Source organism: Oncorhynchus mykiss, chromosome 10 (assembly GCF_057628025.1).
Source record: "Oncorhynchus mykiss isolate SJ-2025 chromosome 10, ASM5762802v1, whole genome shotgun sequence".
Classification (NCBI taxonomy): domain Eukaryota; kingdom Metazoa; phylum Chordata; class Actinopteri; order Salmoniformes; family Salmonidae; genus Oncorhynchus; species Oncorhynchus mykiss.
This window is the reverse complement of record NC_143031.1, coordinates 6150001-6175114: the sequence shown is the minus strand read 5'-3', so window position 1 is coordinate 6175114 and position 25114 is coordinate 6150001. Positions and strand designations below refer to the sequence as shown.

Genomic DNA, 25114 nt, shown 5'->3' with positions numbered 1-25114 from the left:
ATACATATGAATTCTATTTCTATGGCCAGAACTTACTAATCTGATAAGCTCCTCCTTGATGAGCCGAGTGATCTCAGCCTTGGCCTTCGTAACGGCCAGCTCATTTGCACCTGTCAATCAAATACATCAAAATATTACGACAAGTGACATCCATCAACAACAACAACAACAACAAAAAACCCACTCACTACTGCTAACATGCAACACTCAACTCTCCAACATTGGTGAAGACTTGGAAGTGGTCATTGCAAGTAGAATAGCTGCTTACTCTCAATAGCCAGGTAGATCTTGCGTTCTCCCTCTTTGGGCTCTTTGCCTGGAGGGAAGTAGGTTCCTCTGATGGTGATGGCTGCCTCAGAGTATTCTCCGATCCTCTGGAGGGCCTCCTTAGACGTGACCTTCCACCTCGCAGTCTGGTGGAACACAGGAAACAGACATTAACATCTTCCTGTTCGCTTAGGCCGTATTTATGACGACTTGCTGTCCCCAGTCCACCTGGCCGTGCTGCTGCTCCAGTTTCAACTGACCTGAGCCCTAGGACCATGCCCCAGGACTACCTGACATGATGACTCCTTGCTGTCCCCAGTCCACCTGACCGTACTGCTGCTCCAGTTTCAACTGTTCTGCCTTATTATTATTCGACCATGCTGGTCATTTATGAACATTTGAACATCTTGGCCATGTTCTGTTATAATCTCCACCCGGCACAGCCAGAAGAGGACTGGCCACCCCACATAGCCTGGTTCCTCTCTAGGTTTCTTCCTAGGTTTTGGCCTTTCTAGGGAGTTTTTCCTAGCCACCGTGCTTCTACACCTGCATTGCTTGCTGTTTGGGGTTTTAGGCTGGGTTTCTGTACAGCACTTTGAGATATCAACTGATGTACGAAGGGCTATATAAATACATTTGATTTGATTTACAAAGCATTGATATAGGGTTGTGTTTAGGTGGTACTGACCTCACAAAACGTCTCAGAGTAGGACAACAGAATGTTCATGTCACTACGACAACCGTCTACCGACATGTCAATAGATGTAGTATAAACCAGCTTTTAGTCTTGAAATCTTTGGTCGTTTAGTACACTATCGTAGCCACTCTGCGAAGCCTCACATGTCAACCCTTAAAGAGATGAGTGAGGCTAAGGCTTAAGAGGGTGTGAACAATGCAGAATGGATGTAGACAAAGAAGAGCTCTCCAATAGGTGTACCAAAACAAGTTTATCAACTTTCAAAGCAGAATTACTTTCCCTTCATTCCTCAACTGTACGATATACCATTTTCCAACTCTGAGTCTCTACTTTAATCTAATGTTAAAAAAAATATATATATATATATTTTTATTTTTTTTTGCTACATAAAAGACCAAATCGAGCCGGTCGGTCACAAATACGAATAAGATCAACCAGTTTGTGTTTCGCCGTAAGCTCCGTCCGTCAAGGAACAGACATGGCAAATAGACCGCTCAGCGTTCAACTGAAAGAGAATCAGCATGATAAAGTAAAGCATAGTAATGGTGAATACCTTTCATTTAGAGATTCAATGAGCAGAGTCCTCCACCTACACCCTAGTGTTAAGTCCCAAATGACAACATATTCCCTATGTAGTTTACTACTATTGACCAGGGCCCATAAGACACTGTCTAGGGATTAGGAAATAGGCTAAAAATAGTGCACTATATAGAGAATAGGGTGGCATTTGGGATCCAGGCCCATATAAAAACTGACCTGAGGGAAATCATTGATTTCCAGCTCCTCTTCGTATCTCTTGACTGTCTCGGCCTGTTCAGCTGCCTGCCTCTCCTCCTCCAGCTTCTCCACAGGGATGTAGTTGAGCTTGGCGTTGATCTTCTCGGCCAGCTGCTCGGCGATGGTCTTCGCCGAGACGGAGGGGGCCATGATGGTGCCTCCTCTCAGGATGGCATTGGTGGCCTGTTGCATCACATCCTGTCCAGAGAGAGTAATGGATTATGTCAGGATGGAAGGTTGAAGACTACTAAAAAAAAAAACTCACACAGAAACACAGACCCACCCACACCCACCTGAGCCTCAGCCCCCAAGTTCTTCTGGGCGTTGATCCTGAGAGCCAGTCTCTTGGCCATCTCCAGTTTCTGGATGTTCCCAGCAGAGGGGGCACCGAGGTTGGCTAGGCCCCCTGCCGCTGCAGCCGCAACGGCCGCAGCGCTGGGCGGCCCTCCCCCTGGAGCCGACAGATCCTTCACCCTCTTCTTGGAGTTGAACATGCTCTCGATCTGCTCGTCAATCTGTAAGGACAGGGTGAGATATTGTGTCAATATAGTACGTATTCTATGAGGTTTTAGAAACGTATTGTTTGACCACAATGGATGGAATGCGATATACATTATCAAGAGTCTGGAACCAGGTGAGTGTTCCCTACATAACCCTAGTCCGGAACCAGGTGAGTGTTCCCTACATAACCCTCTATAACCCTAGTCTGGAACCAGATGAGTGTTCCCTACATAACCCTAGTCTGGAACCAGGTGAGTGTTCCCTACATAACCCTCTATAACCCTAGTCTGGAACCAGATGAGTGTTCCCTACATAACCCTCTATAACCCTAGTCTGGAACCAGGTGAGTGTTCCCTACATAACCCTAGTCTGGAACCAGGTAAGTGTTCCCTACATAACCCTAGTCTGGAACCAGATGAGTGTTCCCTACATAACCCTCTATAACCCTAGTCTGGAACCAGATGAGTGTTCCCTACATAACCCTCTATAACCCTAGTCTGGAACCAGGTGAGTGTTCCCTACATAACCCTAGTCTGGAACCAGATGAGTGTTCCCTACATAACCCTCTATAACCCTAGTCTGGAACCAGGTAAGTGTTCCCTACATAACCCTAGTCTGGAACCAGATGAGTGTTCCCTACATAACCCTAGTCTGGAACCAGGTGAGTGTTCCCTACATAACCCTCTATAACCCTAGTCTAGAACCAGGTGAGTGTTCCCTACATAACCCTAGTCTGGAACCAGGTGAGTGTTCCCTACATAACCCTCTATAACCCTAGTCTGGAAACAGGTAAGTGTTCCCTACATAACCCTAGTCTGGAACCAGATGAGTGTTCCCTACATAACTCTAGTCTGGAACCAGGTGAGTGTTCCCTACATAACCCTCTATAACCCTAGTCTGGAACCAGGTGAGTGTTCCTACATAACCCTCTATAACCCTAGCCTGGAACCAGGTGAGTTTATAGGTCCCAAATGGCTCCCTACATAACCCTCTATACAAGCCCTTAACCAACAATGCAGTTCTAAGAACAATAAGTAAACAAATGTAATAAAAATAACGAATTAAAGAGCAGCAGTGAAATAACAGTAGCGAGGCTACATACAAGCCACAGTTGGCATTCTACTCTAAGCTTTAGGAGAGTGTGGAACCTGTACTCGCATCCTGGGCCCTAGCTACATGATCAGAACCTGTACTCGCATCCTGGGCCCTAGTCACATGATCAGAACCTGTACTCGCATCCTGGGCCCAGGCTACATGATCAGAACCTGTACTCACATCCTGGGCCCAGGCTACATGATCAGAACCTGTACTCGCATCCTGGGCCCTAGCTACATGATCAGAACCTGTACTCGCATCCTGGGCCCTAGTCACATGATCAGAACCTGTACTCGCATCCTGGGCCCTAGTCACATGATCAGAACCTGTACTCGCATCCTGGGCCGTAGTCACATGATCAGAACCTGTACTCGCATCCTGGGCCCTAGTCACATGATCAGAACCTGTACTCGCATCCTGGGCCCTAGTCACATGATCAGAACCTGTACTCGCATCCTGGGCCCTAGTCACATGATCAGAACCTGTACTCGCATCCTGGGCCCTAGTCACATGATCAGAACCTGTACTCGCATCCTGGGCCCTAGCTACATGATCAGAACCTGTACTCGCATCCTGGGCCCTAGCTACATGATCAGAACCTGTACTCACATCCTGGGCCCTAGCTACATGATCAGAACCTGTACTCACATCCTGGGCCCTAGTCACATGATCAGAACCTGTACTCACATCCTGGGCCCTAGTCACATGATCAGAACCTGTACTCACATCCTGGGCCCAGGCTACATGATCAGAAACCATACTCACATCCAGGGCTCGGTCCACATGATCAGAACCTGTACTCATATCCAGGGCCCTAGTCACATGATCAGAACCTGTACTCATTTCCTGGGCCTTAGCTACATGATCAGAACCCGTACTCACATCCAGGGCTCGATCCACATGATCAGAACCTGTACTCATATCCTGGGCCCTAGCTACATGATCAGAACCTGTACTCATATCCAGGGCTTGATCCACATGATCAGAACCCGTACTCACATCCAGGGCTCGATCCACATGATCAGAACCTGCACTCACATCCAGGGCTCGATCCACATGATCTGAACCTGTACTCACATCCAGGGCTCGATCCACATGATCAGAACCTGTACTCATATCCTGGGCCCTAGCTACATGATCAGAACCTGTACTCATATCCAGGGCTCGATCCACATGATCAGAACCCGTACTCACATCCAGGGCTCGATCCACATGATCAGAACCTGTACTCACATCCAGGGCTCGATCCACATGATCTGAACCTGTACTCACATCCAGGGCTCGATCCACATGATCTGAACCTGTACTCACATCCAGGGCTCCGTCCTCGTCATCAGAGTCCTGCAGACCCAGAGCGGCCTTCTGCAGCTTCTTCCTCTCGTTAGCCAGGGCATGCTCCGTCTCGTCAAACTTGAAGCCCTTCCCCGAGAACCCGCTGCTGCTCTTGATGCTTTTACCCTCCTGGGGGAAAGAAAAGGGCCATTATAGAGAGGGTGTGTTACATTCACCCACTGACGACACAGTGCTAGCAGCAATGGGAAGTAAGCCAGCGACAAAACCGGTCTAATCTTGTTGAATAGAGAGTTGAAGAAATAAATTAAAAAAAGGACACAGAATATAATATTGTAATTCGTCGCTGACAATCATCAGCTGTAATGCACAGTGTTTTTTTTTTGCTGGGCACACATAGACCGCTTCCACGACAACACAGGAACAGCACTACTTCAGAACTTCCTCTTACCGCTTGCCGTTGGTTTTTGAAGGACAGCCACAGCTGCTCCAGCTCCTTGGGCACAGGGGACCCTGAGAGCTCCAGGGCCTTGATGATGTCCCCGGCGTAGCGTGCCTGCTCATCTGTGATGAAGGTGTAGGCAAAGCCCTGGGACACAACAAAATCAGGGTGGTTTTAAAATTAGGGTTGTAACGGTACGCGTATTTGTTCCTGAACCGTTTCGTTACGGAACCTGGGTTCGGTCCTCGCGGTGAACCCTGAACACTAGGCCTATGCCTTCCACTGAAATGTGTCTACCACAGGTGATGCATGCCTCGTGTAAATCTGAGCTGGAAAAAAATAAAACACTTAAAAAAAAAAATGTTTAGCATTTTTTTTACCTAACTAGGCAAGTCAGTTAAGAACAAATTCTTATTTTCAATGACGGCCTAGTGGGTTAACTGGTCTAGGAACAGTGGGTTAACTGCCTTGTTCCGGGGCAGAACAACAGATTTGTACCTTGTCAGCTCAGGGATTTGAACTTGCAACCTTCCGGTTACTAGTCCAACGCTCTAACCACTAGGCTACCCTGCCGCCTCGCTATTCCCATTAAAACTACTAAAGCCTATGCAGACACTGTAATCAAAATTCAAGACTTAAATTGTCGCATTTCAAAACTGTTCTATTATAAGGCGCAGCGGGGAACTAATTCTGTACGATGGGTTGGATAAACCAGGAGGATTCTCCATCATCGTTGAAATATCCCGTTTTTTTGGGAACATTTTTGGCTTCCCAAGTAGATTACAATGGCGATGGACAGAGAGAGTATGTCACCACTGCTCAACGAGAATAGCCTGTGCAGATGCCAACACCTCAAACGCGGTGACACATTTAGGCCGACATCGCCCCATTATTCGTACCACCGGAAGAAGACGTAAAATATATATGCATTCAAGCTGCCCTTGGTAGCTGATTCTGGACCAAATAAATTATAAGAGTGAAGGTAGAAGGTTTATAGCCGTGGATATGCACATATTCTCGCTGGCTGAGAAGAATAGGGAGTTTTAGCATCTTGTGAAAATGCTCGAGCAACGTTACGAACTTTGCCCTCTCTGACATATTTCAGCAAACGGGTAGCACCCGGCTCTAACGGGCAGTAGCCGGCTCTAACGGGCAGTAGCCGGCTCTAACGGGCAGTACCCGGCTCTAACGGGCAGTACCCGGCTCTAACGGGCAGTAGCCGGCTCTAACGGGCAGTACCCGGCTCTAACGGGCAGTACCCGGCTCTAACGGGCAGTACCCGGCTCTAACGGGCAGTACCCGGCTCTAAATAAGCAAGCTAAAGCCGAAGTTGTCAATGACTTGGCCAATGCACCCTGTCTTGCGCTTACTACAGATGGACGGACATCCAGGCTACATAGCTATTCAACAACGACAGCCCATCCCCAATTTTCCCTGGATTTGGGAAATGTGAAGTGCCAATGCTACAGACCCTTTTTTTGAAGTGTGAATATTTGTTCTCTTTGTAAGGAAACATAGTGTGAGGCCTATACAATGTCTGAGCCTTGTTTACATGGCGGACTTTACAAGCATATTTCACTGTATTTTAGTGTTCTTGTTGATGAGTAACAATTTTTGTTTTCCCTTTAAGAAAATCCAAAGTGTTGTTTATTGCTGATTAGTGCTCTCATCAGGAGTTATATTATTATATTTTTTTTAACCTTTATTTAACTAGGCAAGTCAGTTAATTAAGAACAAATTCTTATTTTCGATGACGGCCGAGGAACAGTGGGTTAACTGCCTTGTTCCGGGGCAGAACGACAGATTTGTACCTTGTCAGCTCGGGGATTTGAACTTGCAACCTTCCGGTTACTAGTCCAACGCCCCAATCCGCCCCAATCAATCAAATGCATCTTTTTTTCTAATATGGTTGAAGAGGTCCTTGGAAGGGATAAAAAAAAAAATGTAAAAAAACATTTTTGCCCAGTAATTGTTCCATTTTAGTGATCAGAATTCCTGGAATTCTTGATAAACTAGTAACCACAATGAATTAGTTTGATGGACTACTAGGGTATCGTACAGGACCACTACTCACTTTGTTCCCGGCTCTCCCGGTACGTCCAGCCCTGTGGACATAGTCCTCGTAGTGGTTGGGACAGTTGTAGTTGACGACTAGGATCAACTGCTTGATGTCCAGCCCCCTGGCTGCCACAGAGGTGGCCACCATTAGCCGACAGGCCCCGTTCTTAAAATCATTGATGACGCTGTCTCTGTCGTACTGGTCAATGCCTACATTGAGGGGATGGAGATAAAAAGCGTCTGTTTATCAAATGATATAGTTCAAAACAACGGACATAATAAAGGCCAAATGTTTATCTGCCATAAATAAACATGGTTTAATTAGAAGATATAATAAGGAAAATGGTCTAGGAGACGATGAGCTCAGCTCGGTTACTTTCAATCCCTGAACTAACTGAATGAGCTCAGCCCGGTCACTTTCAAACCCTGAACTAACTGAATGAGCTCAGCCCGGTCACTTTCAAACCCTGAACTAACTGAATGAGCTCAGCCCGGTCACTTTCAAACCCTGAACTAACTCAGTGTCCCAAATGCCACCCAATTCTCTACATCAGGGGTATTCAACTCAAGACCCTACGATGTCCCAAACTAGCTGCTTTTCTGGTCTACCTGATAATTAAAAATTGCACACACACCTGGTGTCCCAGGTCTAAATCACTTCCTGATTGGAACTGTCTTCAAGGTCCAGAGTTGAGTTTGAAGGTGCTACTTTTGACCAGAGGACCAATTTTGTGGGCGGAGCCTCAGACTAATGACAATAGAACACGGGTGCGTTTGTATGACATTACCTCCGTGCAGAGACATGCAGGGGTAGGAGGCCTTCATCAAGTCTTTGAGCAGCCCGTCAGCATGCTCCTGTTTGTCCACAAAGATGATGACCGAGCCCTTCTCCTGGTAATGGCCAAGGATCTCAAGCAGCTTCAGGAACTTCTGGTCCTCCTCAATTACCAGCTAGATGGAGAGAAGACATGATGAGGTGAAACAATGGATGTCTGTGACTTCAGCTAGATAAGAGAGAAATGGCAATAACACTAATTTAACAAATGACCAATATGGAATATGTAAAAGATGGATGGTGGTGCCATTGACAAAAATAGGAGACATATTCTTATTCATGGTGAATAGTTAAGGACTATTTCCACCTTTCCACCTTCCACTATTTCCACCTTTCATTTCATTTAAAAAAAATGTAAAAAAATTCTAAAAACATAATTCCACTTTGACATTATGGGGTACTGGGTGTAGGCCACAACATCCAAAATCTAACCCATGTTTTTTTTTAATTTAGACTAACACAAAAATGTGAAATAAGTTTTTTAAAAAGGTGTGAATACATTCTGAAGCCACCGAAACAAAAAATTAAATGCAAAACGTCTAAAGTGTCCCATGTTTTCATGAGCTGAAATAAAATCCCAGAAATTGTTCATACTACACAAAAAGTTGATTTATCTCAAATTTGTTTACATCCATCCCTGTTAATGAGAATTTCTCCTTTGCCAAGATAACCCATTCAGCTGACAGGTGTGGCATATCAAGAAGCTGATTAAACAGCAGGATCAATACACAGGTGCAAAGGCCACTCCAAGATGTGCAGTTTTGTCCCAAAACACAATGCTACAGATGATGTCAAGTTTTGAGGGAGAGTGGAATTGGCATGCCGACTGCAGGAATGCCCACCAGAGCTGTTGGTAAAATGTTAATTTCTCTACCATAAGCCGCCTCCAACGTTGTTTTAGATAATTTGGCAGTACGTCCAACCGGCCTTACAACCACAGACCACGTGTAACCACGCCAGTCCAGGACCACCACATCCGGCTTCTTCACCTGCGGGATCATCTGAGACCAGCCACCCGGACAGCTGATGAAACTGTGGGTTTGCACAACCAAAGAATTTCTACACAAACTTTTTTTTTTTTTTAAACCGCCTCAGGGAAGTTCATCGGTGTGCTCGTCGTCCTCACCAGGGTCTTGACTTGCCTGCAGTTTAGCATCGTAACGGACTTCAGTGGGAAAATGCTTTTTTTCCTTGAGCGGATGTTCAGGGGGCCGGAACAAAATTCCAAATAATTTGTAAAACTGCTCAATTTAAAAATCGCAAGAAGACCAAACAGATACAATACTTGAATAAAAACACAATTTCAAACTTTTCTTACATTGGTATACGATCTCTTACAGTATTTCCTGTATCTGTGTTATGTGTGGGAAGAGTCCGGAACAGATTTCCAAAATGTTAAATCACCTGGAGCTGATTTGCTAGTGTTTTTTACTGTCTTATGTCCCAAAAATAAAAATACATATTTTTTTTTTGTTCGCAAAATTTGAGGAGCAAAATAAAATGACTGGCCTGTGGGCCGCCAGTTGCGTAACCCTGCTCTGACAGGATGGTTTACATATGATATCCTGTGTAGAACAGGAGTTTTTTTTCATCACATGACTGACTGACAAGGAATAACTCCGGGCCCTATCCACAGGGCACCAAAAAAAAAAAAAGTTAAAGAGATGGAACTCGCACCCTATTCCCGTTATAGTGCACTACTTTTGACCAGAGCCCTATGGTCCTTGGTCAAAAGTAGTGCACTATAAAACGGTAACATTTAGGACACACAGAGAATGTAAAAAGGCCAGTCTTACCACATGTTGCTCCACATCAGAGCACACCACGCTCCTGCCTCCCACCTGCACCTCGATGGGCTTGGACAGTATCCTCCTGGCCAGTGCCTCCATGGCCCGCGGGAACGTAGCGGAGAACATGACCGTCTGCCGGTCTGGACGCACGTTGTCCATGATACGCATCACCTGGGGGAAGGAACATTACAGGAGAGGACATTACCTATTATTCTGGTGCCCCGGGGTCAGGTCTAAATAGCTGCGATAACATGAAATGATGCGATTTTTCTTAAGAAAGTCGATTTTCCTTTAAAAAAAAACACGTAATGTGCGTCTGTCTACCTGTGGCTCAAAGCCCATGTCGAACATTCTATCCGCCTCGTCCACGACCACGTACGTGGCTCGACGCAGGTTTGTGACTCGACCTACACACCCAAGGAAAAGTATAGTGACACAGGAAAACAAGTTACTCTCTGGTAAGTGGGCTCACCCAAAGCTTTCACACAAAGTTCCTGAACCTCCTGGTAAATTTACTTCAACAAGCCTAAAAACAAATACAAAAAAAAAATATATATATATATTTTTTTAAAGGCTTCCCTTTTCCTAAGGCATTAAATATTTCACTTCAATTCACACAGCTGCCATTTATTGTGTTCAGGCCTACTGTTAAGCGGACAGATTATTAGGTTTCTACATTGGTCTCGTCTTGCGTACCATCTCAGGGGCACGAGGAACCTGTAAAAACGTCAGAAAAACAGCCAATACAATAAAAGAGATGAGGCCACGTCAAAGCACTATGTTGACCGCCTTTTTCACCTACAAAACGAAACAGAGAGATTACCTGGCATGTGCGGAAGGAAAGAGCGCTATAAAAAAAAACTGTGTTTTATTACATGATTCTATTTTTAAAATGTAGCATTTACACACACTTACACACACACACACACACACACACACACACACACACACACACAGTCATAAAACAACACTGACTTTTAAATACGAATGTAAACATATTCACACTTGTCGGACAACAACCATGTTCTACTTTAGGCTTCACATGTCATTCAAATCCACACACACACACACACGAGTGAAAATGTCTGACTTTTGTACATGACTAACATACCTTAAGGGAACATTTCGGCATTTCGTGTATGATCAGTGAGAAAGTCCATATTGCAAATGTACGGTCCCTTACCCGACGTCCGAAATCGTTTGTAAAATTCGCGGTCGGCGTCGGGACGTGCGGTAGGGCCGGACCTACCGGGAAGTCGTCGAATGAACTTTGTCGGACTTTCGGTTCCCGTTTAAAAAAAAAAACAAGTTTCGGACCGTTTTTCCGCCGTCCCGGACACTCCCACCAGATGGCATACGGAATCATATGGCAATTTGGCAAAACATCACGAATCGCGACGGGGCCTTATCTCAAAAACTGAAAATATTTCGAAGCCGAAACTTGGCGAGCGTAGGTTTGGCTCAAGGGGCAGTTGGCCCCGAACGGGATGGCGTCTAGGCCTCGACGGTTTTTGAGCTACGGCCATTTTTCTGGGATTAAAGGCTTAAAATGGAAGTAGAGAAATTATTTTTCCACTTCGGGTCAAAGCCAAGGAGCCTCCGGTGTCAATAAAAAAAGAACCAGCCATTTATCTATCGTCATTTAAGAGAAACGGAACAATGACAAATTGGTGATGGTCACAAATAGGCGTTTTTTTTTTTCAACGGTTACAGATCCAGTTGCAGGGTGTTCATACGAATCTTTTTAAAGTGTGCTGCGGAGCTCTGCGACATTTCTGTGATTTTCTATGATTTTCTGAAATAACACAATAACCGACCATTAGAATAGTAGGCCCAAAATGAAGCCTGCCCCACAATGTCATTTGCTTTTGAGTGACAGTGAGAGAACCGTTAGGGTGAGAAGAAAAATTCCACCACATGAATGTTCCTAAGGTCCTCCCGATCTCAACAAGCCTAACCTTGACCGTGTGGCATTAACCCTTCACAGTAAAACAGGGTTTTTTGATCTCACAGATTACAGTTTCATCTCTCCCCATAGGAATACATTGCCTGCACCCCTAATTTCAACCTGAGGCCTATGTGGGTTATGAATGCCGTATGAACCTGTCTTCGGTACCAGTCCATCAGGCCACTATGAGGTCTACCTGTGTCGATTCTAAGCTTCCTGGACCAACCGGAAGTGGTTCAAATGCCCCTAAAAGTGTTTACCCATACACTGCATGCAGTTTGATAGACATAGTGCATTCAACCCTGTGTAGATCAGTCAATTCTTAACGTAAGGACTTAAAACTCAGGATTCTGTAACAGCATACCCCAATGAGGATATGTGGTGACTTATAGCTTCCTGTGCCAACCGGAAGTGCCATAATTGGTGTCTCAGGGGCTGTTTCGAAGGGTTAAAAAATTCAGATCTGTCCAAAACTTCATATATGTGATTAGGCAACCCCCATGAACTGTAAATCAGTCATTTTTCCCAAAAAAAATCAAAGGAAAAAAAATTTGCACTAAAACACAACTTGGATGGAGGGACGTATTGGGGTGCGTAGAGACAGACAGTGGCCGCAATAGTTAGCTTTGTTCGAGCTAAAAAAGAACGGTCGGACCTAGAGTTCCGAAACTTTAGAAACCTGTTCTAGACCTCCGGGCCATGGTGCGTGGCGAGTTACGTGGCTCTAGATGGTTCTCGGACCGAGAAACAGCCTCGTACATTCGCAATAACTTCAATTCATTTTTGCATCACGAAAATGACGACGTTTAGAAAAGTCTCAGAGACGCAAGGCTAGGTGCGTTGAAACCGGCTCGGCCCATAGAGACGGACCCCAAAGTTTCTGTCCGATAGCTCGTTCAAGGACCCCGTAGCAAGTCATGGAAAATAGTGGATTTTCAGCACCAATTAGGGTTTTTCTCGGACACCAAATGACCTATCGAGCCGAAACTCGGGATTCGGGGTCGCCTCACATAGGACTTCACATAATGTCCGAACTGGACCCGCAGCTAGAACGTAACTATGTGTTTTACCTTTTTATTATGTTTTAAACTAGAGGCGCTGTGAATTATGGGACTGCTCTGACATATATGATAGTTGGCATCTAAATGAGTAGGAAACAGTGGGTTTGGTGTCATAATGACATCTAATTGACTGATGGACACTGACTTGCTAGTTGACTTTTGTACATTTGCAATATGTTTAAACAGAGAGGGACCATCACCAAAATGGCATTCTGAAATCAACACAAAAAATGGCATCACCATAGTCTCCAGACTGTGCTGAGTTCAACGAGCTATCCCGCTTGACCGTAGCTCGCTCGGTCTAGGCGCAGCAACCATTAGAATATTAGGCCCAAAATGAAGCCTGCCCCACAATGTCATTTGCTTTTGAGTGACAGTGAGAGAACCGTTAGGGTGAGAAGAAAAATTCCACCATAGGAATGTTCCTAAGGTCCTCCCGATCTGAACAAGCCTAACCTTGACCGTGTGGCATTAACCCTTAACAGTAAAACAGTGTTTTTTGATCTCACAGATTACAGTGTCATCTCTCCCCATAGGAATACATAGCCTGCACCACAAAATTCAACCTGAGGCCTATGTGGGTTATGAATGCCGTATGAACCTGTCTTCGGTACCAGTCCATCAGGCCACTATGAGGTCTACCTGTGTTGATTCTAAGCTTCCTGGACCAACCGGAAGTGGTTCAAATCACCCTAAAAGTGTTTACCCATACACTGCCTGCAGTTTGATAGACATGGTGCATTCAACCCTGTGTAGATCAGTCAATTCTTAACGTAAAGACTTAAAACTCGGGATTCTGTAAGTGGCCATGTCAATCAAGACATGTGGTGATTTATAGCTTCCTGTGCCAACCGGAAGTGCCATAATTGGTGTCTCAGGGGCTGTTTCGAAGGGTTAAAAAATTCAGATCTGTCCAAAACTTCATATATGTGATTAGGCAACCCCCATGAACTGTAAATCAGTCATTTTTCCCCAAAAAAATCAAAGGAAAAAAAAATTGCACTAAAACACAACTTGGATGGAGGGACGTATTGGGGTGCGTAGAGACAGACAGTGGCCGCAATAGTTAGCTTTGTTCTAGCTAAAAAAGAACGGTCGGACCTAGAGTTCCGAAACTTTAGAAACCTGTTCTAGACCTCCGGGCCATGGTGCGTGGCGAGTTACGTGGCTCTAGACGGTTCTCGGACCGAGAAACAGCCTCGTACATTCGCAATAACTTCAATTCATTTTTGCATCACGAAAATGACGACGTTTAGAAAAGTCTCAGAGACGCAAGGCTAGGTGCGTTGAAACCGGCTCGGCCCATAGAGACGGACCCCAAAGTTTCTGTCCGATAGCTCGTTCAAGGACCCCGTGGCAAGGCATGGAAATAAGTGGATTTTCAGCACCAATTAGGGTTTTTCTCGGACACCAAATGACCTATCGAGCCGAAACTCGGGATTCGGGGTCGCCTCACATAGGACTTCACATAATGTCCGAACTGGACCCGCAGCTAGAACGTAACTATGTGTTTTACCTTTTTATTATGTTTTCAACTAGAGGCGCTGTGAATTATGGGCCTGCTCTGACATATGTGATAGTTGGCTACTAAATGAGTAGGAAAAAGTGGGTTTGGTGTCAATTGATATCCATTTGGTGTCATAATGACATCTAATTGACTGATGGACACTGACTTGCTAGTTGACTTTTGTACATTTGCAATATGTTTAAACGGAGAGGGACCATCACCAAAATGGCATTCTGAAATCAACACAAAAAATGGCATCACCATAGTCTCCAGACTGTTCTGAGTTCAACGAGCTATCCCGCTTGACCGTAGCTCGCTCGGTCTAGGCGCAGCGACCATTACAATAGTAGGCCCAAAATGAAGCCTGCACCACAATGTCATTTGCTTTTGGGTGACAGTGAGAGAACCGTTAGGGTGAGAAGAAAAATTCCACCACTTGAATGTTCCTAAGGTCCTCCCGATCTCAACAAGCCTAACCTTGACCGTGTGGCATTAACCCTTCACAGTAAAACAGGGTTTTTTGATCTCACAGATTACAGTGTCATCTCTCCCCATAGGAATACATTGCCTGCACCCCTAATTTCAACCTGAGGCCTATGTGGGTTATGAATGCCGTATGAACCTGTCTTCGGTACCAGTCCATCAGGCCACTATGAGGTCTACCTGTGTCGATTCTAAGCTTCCTGGACCAACCGGAAGTGGTTCAAATCACCCTAAAAGTGTTTACCCATACATTGCATGCAGTTTGATAGACATGGTGCATTCAACCCTGTGTAGATCAGTCAATTCTTAACGTAAGGACTTAAAACTCAGGATTCTGTAAGTGGCCATGTCAATCAAGACATGTGGTGATTTATAGCTTCCTGTGCCAACCGGAAGTGCCATAATTGGTGTCTCAGGGGCTGTTTCGAAGGGTTAAAAAAGTCAGATCTGTCCAAAACTTCATATATGTGATTAGGCAACCCCCATGAACTGTAAATCAGTCATTTTTCCCCAAAAAAATCAAAGGAAAAAAAAATTGCACTAAAACACAACTTGGATGGAGGGACGTATTGGGGTGCGTAGAGACAGACAGTGGCTCCAATAGTTAGCTTTGTTGGAGCTAAAAAAGAACCGTCGGACCTAGAGTTCCGAAACTTTAGAAACCTGTTCTAGACCTCCCGTAGATGGTGCGTGGTGAGTTACGTGGCTCTAGAAGGTTCTCGGACCGAGAAACAGCCTCGTACATTTGAAATAACTTCAATTCATTTTTGCATCACGAAAATGACGACATTTAGAAATGTCCCAGAGTCGCAAGACTAGGTGCATTGCGAACGTCTCGGCCCATATAGACAGACCCCAACGTTTCTGTCCGATATCTCATTCAAGGACCCCGTAGCAAGTCATGGAAAATAGTGGATTTTCAGCACCAATTAGGGTTTTTCTCGGACACCAAATGACCTATCGAGCCGAAACTTGGGATTCGGGGTCGCCTCAGCTAGGCCAACACATAACATAAGAAATGGACCCGCAGCTAGAACGTAACTACGTGTTTTATGGTTTTTTTATGGTTTGTACCGAAGGCGTTGTGAATTTTGGGCCAGCTCTGAAGTATGTAATAGTTGGCTACTAAACGAGTTGGAAAAAGTGGGTTTGGTGTCAGTTTGTATCAGTTTGGTGGTCAGAATGATATCTAATTGACTGATGGACTCTTGTCCACTTGACTCTTGTACATTTGCAATATGATTCTATAGTGAAAAAACATCACCAAAAGCGACATTCTGAAATCAACCCAAACGAGCGATTGAGATGACCCAGAATCACTGCAAAGCCATCCCGAGTTCATCGGGCCAGTCAATTTCACATTCCTGCAGGATTTTTATAGCATGACAAATTCGTGATGGTACCTGCCCATTAAAACATATTGCAAATGCACAGTGACTTTGAAAAAGTAAGAAACAAAAAAAAATACATCTAAAATTTTTTGAGCATGACAAATTCGTGATGGTACCTGCCCATTGAAACATATTCCAAATGCACAGTGACTTTGAAAAAGTAAGGAAACAAAAAAAAATACATCTAAAATTTTTTGAGCATGACAAATTCGTGATGGTACCTGCCCATTGAAACATATTGCAAATGCACAGTGACTTTGAAAAAGTAAGGAAACATAAACAAATTCGATAAACAAATTCGTGATGGTACCTGCCCATTGAAACATATTGCAAATGCACAGTGACTTTGAAAAAGTAAGGAAACATAAACAAATTCGATAAACAAATTCGTGATGGTACCTGCCCATTGAAACATATTGCAAATGCACAGTGACTTTGAAAAAGTAAGGAAACATAAACAAATTCGATGAACAAATTCGTGATGGTACCTGCCCATTAAAACATATTCCAAATGCACAGTGACTTTGAAAAAGTAAGAAACAAAAAAAAATACATCTAAAAAATTTTGAGCATGACAAATTCGTGATGGTACCTGCCCATTGAAACATATTGCAAATGCACAGTGACTTTGAAAAAGTAAGGAAACATAAACAAATTCGATAAACAAATTCGTGATGGTACCTGCCCATTAAAACATATTCCAAATGCACAGTGACTTTGAAAAAGTAAGAAACAAAAAAAAATACATCTAAAAAATTTTGAGCATGACAAATTCGTGATGGTACCTGCCCATTGAAACATATTGCAAATGCACAGTGACTTTGAAAAAGTAAGGAAACATAAACAAATTCGATAAACAAATTCGTGATGGTACCTGCCCATTGAAACATATTGCAAATGCACAGTGACTTTGAAAAAGTAAGGAAACATAAACAAATTCGATAAACAAATTCGTGATGGTACCTGCCCATTAAAACATATTCCAAATGCACAGTGACTTTGAAAAAGTAAGAAACAAAAAAAAAATACATCTAAAAATTTTTGAGCATGACAAATTCGTGATGGTACCTGCCCATTGAAACATATTGCAAATGCACAGTGACTTTGAAAAAGTAAGGAAACATAAACAAATTCGATAAACAAATTCGTGATGGTACCTGCCCATTGAAACATATTGCAAATGCACAGTGACTTTGAAAAAGTAAGGAAACATAAACAAATTCGATAAACAAATTCGTGATGGTACCTGCCCATTGAAACATATTGCAAATGCACAGTGACTTTGAAAAAGTAAGGAAACATAAACAAATTCGATAAACAAATTCGTGATGGTACCTGCCCATTAAAACATATTCCAAATGCACAGTGACTTTGAAAAAGTAAGAAACAAAAAAAAATACATCTAAAATTTTTTGAGCATGACAAATTCGTGATGGTACCTGCCCATTGAAACATATTGCAAATGCACAGTGACTTTGAAAAAGTAAGGAAACATAAACAAATTCGATAAACAAATTCGTGATGGTACCTGCCCATTAAAACATATTCCAAATGCACAGTGACTTTGAAAAAGTAAGAAACAAAAAAAAATACATCTAAAAAATTTTGAGCATGACAAATTCGTGATGGTACCTGCCCATTGAAACATATTGCAAATGCACAGTGACTTTGAAAAAGTAAGGAAACATAAACAAATTCGATAAACAAATTCGTGATGGTACCTGCCCATTAAAACATATTCCAAATGCACAGTGACTTTGAAAAAGTAAGAAACAAAAAAAAATACATCTAAAAAATTTTGAGCATGACAAATTCGTGATGGTACCTGCCCATTGAAACATATTGCAAATGCACAGTGACTTTGAAAAAGTAAGGAAACATAAACAAATTCGATAAACAAATTCGTGATGGTACCTGCCCATTGAAACATATTGCAAATGCACAGTGACTTTGAAAAAGTAAGGAAACATAAACAAATTCGATAAACAAATTCGTGATGGTACCTGCCCATTAAAACATATTCCAAATGCACAGTGACTTTGAAAAAGTAAGGAAACAAAAAAAAATACATCTAAAAAATTTTGAGCATGACAAATTCGTGATGGTACCTGCCCATTGAAACATATTGCAAATGCACAGTGACTTTGAAAAAGTAAGGAAACATAAACAAATTCGATAAACAAATTCGTGATGGTACCTGCCCATTAAAACATATTCCAAATGCACAGTGACTTTGAAAAAGTAAGAAACAAAAAAAAATACATCTAAAAAATTTTGAGCATGACAAATTCGTGATGGTACCTGCCCATTGAAACATATTGCAAATGCACAGTGACTTTGAAAAAGTAAGGAAACATAAACAAATTCGATAAACAAATTCGTGATGGTACCTGCCCATTAAAACATATTCCAAATGCACAGTGACTTTGAAAAAGTAAGAAACAAAAAAAAATACATCTAAAATTTTTTGAGCATGACAAATTCGTGATGGTACCTGCCCATTGAAACATATTGCAAATGCACAGTGACTTTGAAAAAGTAAGGAAACATAAACAAATTCGATAAACAAATTCGTGATGGTACCTGCCCATTAAAACATATTCCAAATGCACAGTGACTTTGAAAAAGTAAGAAACAAAAAAAAATACATCTAAAAAATTTTGAGCATGACAAATTCGTGATGGTACCTGCCCATTGAAACATATTGCAAATGCACAGTGACTTTGAAAAAGTAAGGAAACATAAACAAATTCGATAAACAAATTCGTGATGGTACCTGCCCATTAAAACATATTCCAAATGCACAGTGACTTTGAAAAAGTAAGAAACAAAAAAAAATACATCTAAAATTTTTTGAGCATGACAAATTCGTGATGGTACCTGCCCATTGAAACATATTGCAAATGCACAGTGACTTTGAAAAAGTAAGGAAACATAAACAAATTCGATAAACAAATTCGTGATGGTACCTGCCCATTAAAACATATTCCAAATGCACAGTGACTTTGAAAAAGTAAGAAACAAAAAAAAATACATCTAAAAAATTTTGAGCATGACAAATTCGTGATGGTACCTGCCCATTGAAACATATTGCAAATGCACAGTGACTTTGAAAAAGTAAGGAAACATAAACAAATTCGATAAACAAATTCGTGATGGTACCTGCCCATTAAAACATATTCCAAATGCACAGTGACTTTGAAAAAGTAAGGAAACAAAAAAAAATACATCTAAAAATTTTTGAGCATGACAAATTCGTGATGGTACCTGCCCATTGAAACATATTGCAAATGCACAGTGACTTTGAAAAAGTAAGGAAACATAAACAAATTCGATAAACAAATTCGTGATGGTACCTGCCCATTAAAACATATTCCAAATGCACAGTGACTTTGAAAAAGTAAGAAACAAAAAAAAATACATCTAAAAAATTTTGAGCATGACAAATTCGTGATGGTACCTGCCCATTGAAACATATTGCAAATGCACAGTGACTTTGAAAAAGTAAGGAAACATAAACAAATTCGATAAACAAATTCGTGATGGTACCTGCCCATTAAAACATATTGCAAATGCACAGTGACTTTGAAAAAGTAAGGAAACATAAACAAAAAAACATCCCAAAAAATGTTGGGTAACCAGCTGCATATTTTAGATCACAAGCTTGAATTTTGAGCATGACAAATTCGTGATGGTACCTGCCCATTAAAACATATTGCAAATGCACAGTGACTTTGAAAAAGTAAGGAAACATAAACAAAAAAACATCCCAAAAATGTTTTTTTGGGTTACCAGTTGCATATTTTAGATCACCAGGTGCACATTTCAGGTCACCAGGTGCACATTTCAGATCACCAGGTGCACGGAGGAAAATATTTACTTTTGACTTTGACTTTTGACTTCCTATGACATCATATTGCAAATGGAGAAAACATATGCCTTATGCACAAGTAAAACAAAAAGAAATATGTAATACAAGTTGACCAAGGTATAGTTTGAGCAAAGTAAAGTTTGAATTTTGAGCATGACAAATTTGTGATGGTACCTGCCCATTAAAACATATTGCAAATGTACAGTGACTTTGAAAAAGTAAGGAAACATAAACAAAAAAACATCCCAAAATTTTTTTTTTGGGTTACCAGTTGCATATTTTAGATCACCAGGTGCACATTTCAGGTCACCAGGTGCACATTTCAGATCACCAGGTGCACGGAGGAAAATATTTACTTTTGACTTTGACTTTTGACTTCCTATGACATCATATTGCAAATGGAGAAAACATATGCCTTATGCACAAGTAAAACAAAAAGAAATATGTAATACAAGTTGACCAAGGTATAGTTTGAGCAAAGTAAAGTTTGAATTTTGAGCATGACAAATTCGTGATGGTATCTGCCCATTAAAACATATTGCAAATGCACAGTGACTTTGAAAAAGTAAGGAAACATAAACAAAAAAAATCCAAAAAATTTTGTTGCACATTTTAGATCATCAGTTGCACGGAGGAAAATATTTACTTTTGACTTAGACTTTTGACTTCCTATGACATCATATTGCAAATGGAGAAAACATATGCCTTATGCACAAGTAAAAAAAATATGATAATAAAGCATGACTAAAGTATGTTGATAAAGTTCTTATACATGTGTTATTGACACAAAAATCGAAATAATTTTGAAAAAAGGTCAAGAAAGCACTTTTTTAAGGATGTGTGAAGTTTTTTACCAAATTTTGACATTTTTGACTTTTGACTTTTGACTTCCTATGAAATCATATTGCAAATGGACAAAACATATGCCTTATGCGCATGTACTTAAAAAATATATATATATGATGACAAAAGTATACTCATACAGTACTTACCCATGTGTAATTGACAAAAAACTCGAAAGAATTTCGAAAAAAGGTCCAGAAAGCACTTTTTTAAGGGTTTTTAAGTTTTTTTTAAAAAATGTCATTTTTCAAAATTTGGCTTTTGGATGTTGACTTGGGTGCCATTTGCAATATGAAATGCCCCGGTGGAACGCACACGCCCCCTATTGGAATTTTGAAGTGTTACAATTGGCAATTGCCATATGGCATTTGCAATATACTTTGCATGAATCAACGCCAAATTGGGTGGTATTGACCATCGTGTATATGGTTTGTCCAATGCCAATATACCGCCATTTGTTTTTGTCCAAATCAGGGGGGTATTCCCTTACAAGGAAACTTGACTTGGGATAAAGGTTTGTGGAAAGCTTGACTTACGCCTCTGAACGTGAGGACCACCCACGAGGCAGTATCGTCTCTTCACCTACTTGTAATTATTTCTTCAGGGAACACTTCAACACTTCAAAAATGGTCGGATATGATTCCCAAGGCGGTCAGATAACGTTGACAGTTTTAGTAAACAAAAAGACGTACCGACTTGACTCTCGTACGGAAACATTTCATGCAAAGCAGGACATTTTACATCTCGCTTTCTATCAGTACGTTGGTCAGAAAGAGACCTTTCTAAGTCAAAATAATTATAACACTGGACATTGCACACACACACACTGCAGGTTTCTCACATATCAGAAATCCCTATCATTATATGTTAACGGGATACAATCGACACACAAGAGAGCTATGAGACAAGGTGTGTCACTCACCGCTGTTGGCACCTAACATGTCAATCATTCGCCCTGGTGTGCACACAATGATCTCTGCTCCCCTCTTCAGCTCAGCAATCTGCATCACAAGCAAGAAACAAACCATTATTTTTTTTTAAAATAACGATATTCAACCAACGTACAATCCAGTTTGCCTTTTCCTAACTGATTATAGGGCTTGACATTTACTTGAATAACTACTTGCCCAAAAGCTCAAGGTCACAAGTCGCCCCCCCCGCCCCCCCAAAAAAGGTCTGTAACACCATGTTAATCTTTGTATGATGCGATGAACAACTTTACAAAATAAAAATGTATTTTCTAATCAATTTAACCTTAGAGAATCCGACAGAATTGGAGGTTACACTATGCCTACTGGGCTTCTCTGTATATTCAAGCCTGTCTTAAAACACCGCACTGCCCCTTTAAAAGGCTCTCCTGGAAGATGGTTGGCCACACTTGGGAGCTTATCAAACATAGAAATTTTACAACCAAATACTTTTTATGTCCTTATAAAATAATTCCCTCCAGGGGCTCGAAATGAAGGGCGAACCGTTGATTCAAATTATTAAGACGGTTGAAAACAGACTCTGGGACAGTTCTGGGACGACATATCTAAAATGTATTCACCCACTGCACTTTCAAACATTTTTAAAAAGCAAACGAGGCTGATGCAACAGATCAGACCATTTAGCTTAAAATGTTGATCAAGTTTTTATTTCTGCTATGATCTGTTGCATCAGCCTCATCGCATAAAAAAATTAATAAAAATGAAAACTATATGCAACTAGCAGAAAACTTCCGTTCTCAAAAGCACACTCAAGGGGTTTCATGTGACAGATAAAAATATCCTGTTAGAAATTAAGTGGAGATTTAAAGATGTGTCAACTAGCATGGGTTGCTAATATGACTACTGATGCAACAACTAGCATGGGTTGCTAATATGACTACTGATGCAACAACTAGCATGGGATGCTAATATGACTATTGATGTAACAACAACTAGCACGGGTTGCTAATATGACTATTGATGCAACAACTAGCATGGGTTGCTAATATGACTATTGATGCAACAACTAGCATGGGTTGCTAATATGACTATTGATGTAACAACAACTAGCACGGGTTGCTAATATGACTATTGATGCAACAACTAGCATGGGTTGCTAATATGACTATTGATGCAACAACTAGCATGGGTTGCTAATATAACTATTGATGCAACAACTAGCATGGGATGCTAATGACGAGAAATATGCATTTGGTTGCCGGACAATAAAATTGTTAATTTGAAACCCAATAGAACATGAGAATATGCCATGGCAACCAGCATTTAAGTGTTCATAAAATAATTCCCCTCAACATTTCTATTGTCAGATTTCAGCTAGGCTACTTTGAAACAAAGACATGTTTCATAAAATTATAAAACGTCTAGGTTTTAAACAATTAAACTTTTTTTTGTTTAAAAAAAAAATGCTGACAGCCACTGTCCTTCACTCTCCTGGTCTTATGACTATTTAATCTGAACGAACCATGGCTCCAGTATGTTCGACAGAATCAAGCCTTTTAGACACTAACACAACTTATCCTTCATTATATTTAGGCAAACATGAATACCGTTTAGCCCATATTTAATATACTTAAAAAGTCTCAAAGTTTGGCATCATTTTATGGCGCCTCCCTCATGTCGGCATCGGTTTGGACATGAGGCTGTAGCCAATATGCATCTCACCTATACTTTGACGTGTATTTTGTACATGAAAAATATATTTGAATATTATGCCAATGTTGGCGCCTCTGATCCAATTCTGATTGGAGTAGGCCAACTGTTTGACAGTGATGTGTGTGTGTGTGTGTGTGTGTATGTGTGTGTATATATATATATATATATATATATATATACACATACACACACACACACACACACACATATATATATATATATAGTCCATTCAGACAACTTAAATCTATATTCTTCTTGTCCAACAATTTTTTTGCTTGTTTACTTGTCCCAGACAAGAGAACAAGCATTAATGCTGTGTTTTCATGTGTTGCTGCCACGCTATGGTCTTAGGTCTCTCTTTATGTAGTGTTATGGTGGTCTCTCTCGTCGTGATGTGCGTTTTGGCCCATATTTTATGTTTCATCCCAGTCCCATGTCGCCGCAGGAGGTCTTTTGCCTTCTGGTAGGCCGTCATTGTAAATAAGAATGTTCTTAACTGATTTCCCTAGTTAAATAAGAATTAAAAAAATGTATGTCGAGCCCTGTATTATTCAAACCTACAACCCAGGATTTCTTTAAATACACAATGTACAATTTTTTATTTTTTTTAATCATCATGGTAAATCGTAATTGGTTCTACCTGTTCACTAATCCCAGTGCCTCCATATACACACACCACCCTCAGGTTCAGAGGCTTGGAGAACTTCTTGCACTCCTTGGTGATCTGCAGAGCCAGCTCTCTGGTGGGAGTCATGATCACAGCTGAATGGGGGAAAGAGAACGGACAAATAGAACTCAAGACAACATACTCTCATCGTCTATTTGCCCTTACAAAATACAGCACCTTCCTTGAACAGCTGTCATATCGTTTGATAGGACCCTTCTGCTCAGCAAATTAAAATTGTGATTTACACATGGAAAGCAGAGACGCCAGCATTCAGGTTCATTTAGGTGTAATTGATATGGGGCTGTATGACAGAAAACTAGTATAAAAGGGGCCCTTACCGATGGGTCCCTCAGCCTCCTCCAGGGGCCTCTGGTCCATGATGTGACGGTACATGGGAAGGAGGAAAGCGATGGTCTTTCCACTGCCGGTCTTAGCGATGCCAATGAGATCTCTCCCAGACATGATGGCTGGAATGGCCTGAGCCTGGATGGGGGTGGGCTTCTCATAGCTGTGTCTGGAGATGTGAAGACAACATCACTTAACACACCTATCTAGAAGTGTATGGCAAGAGAATCACAGGCGACATCAGCACTGAGCTAAAAAAGGCTAGAGCTGCCGCTTTCAAGGAGCGGGACACTAATCCGGATGCTAAGCCCTCCGACAAACCATCAAACAGGCAAAGCATCAAACAGGCAAAGCATCAAACCATCAAGGATTACAAATAGAAACCTAGCCGTGAGCTGTCCAGTGACGCAAGCCTACAAGACAAGCTAGATACCTTCTTCTATGCTTGTGTCGATGCTAGCAACACTAAACCATCCATGAGAGCCCCAGCTGTTCCGGAAGACAGTGTGATCACGCTCTCCGTAGCCGATGTGAGTAAGACCTTTAAACAAGTTAACATTCACAAGGCTGCAGGGCCAGACGGATTACCAGGACACGTACTGAG

The 25114-nt window shown here is 41.8% G+C and overlaps 1 protein-coding gene across 1 annotated transcript in view; it reads right to left on the bottom strand.

Moving 5' to 3' along the window:
- The window catches only part of ddx46 (DEAD-box helicase 46), a 33747-nt gene that overhangs the window by 1002 nt on the left and 7631 nt on the right, over positions 1-25114 (bottom strand). Inside the window, exons 10-22 of the mRNA XM_090188802.1 lie at positions 24504-24679; positions 24139-24260; positions 21779-21857; positions 10077-10159; positions 9759-9923; positions 7916-8078; positions 7144-7337; positions 5079-5216; positions 4649-4798; positions 2035-2256; positions 1721-1939; positions 269-413; positions 37-110 (exon numbers count right to left, since the gene is read on the bottom strand). Coding sequence (XP_090044928.1) covers positions 37-110; positions 269-413; positions 1721-1939; positions 2035-2256; positions 4649-4798; positions 5079-5216; positions 7144-7337; positions 7916-8078; positions 9759-9923; positions 10077-10159; positions 21779-21857; positions 24139-24260; positions 24504-24679 — 1930 coding nt within the window. The remainder of the gene's footprint in view (positions 1-36; positions 111-268; positions 414-1720; positions 1940-2034; positions 2257-4648; positions 4799-5078; positions 5217-7143; positions 7338-7915; positions 8079-9758; positions 9924-10076; positions 10160-21778; positions 21858-24138; positions 24261-24503; positions 24680-25114) is intronic.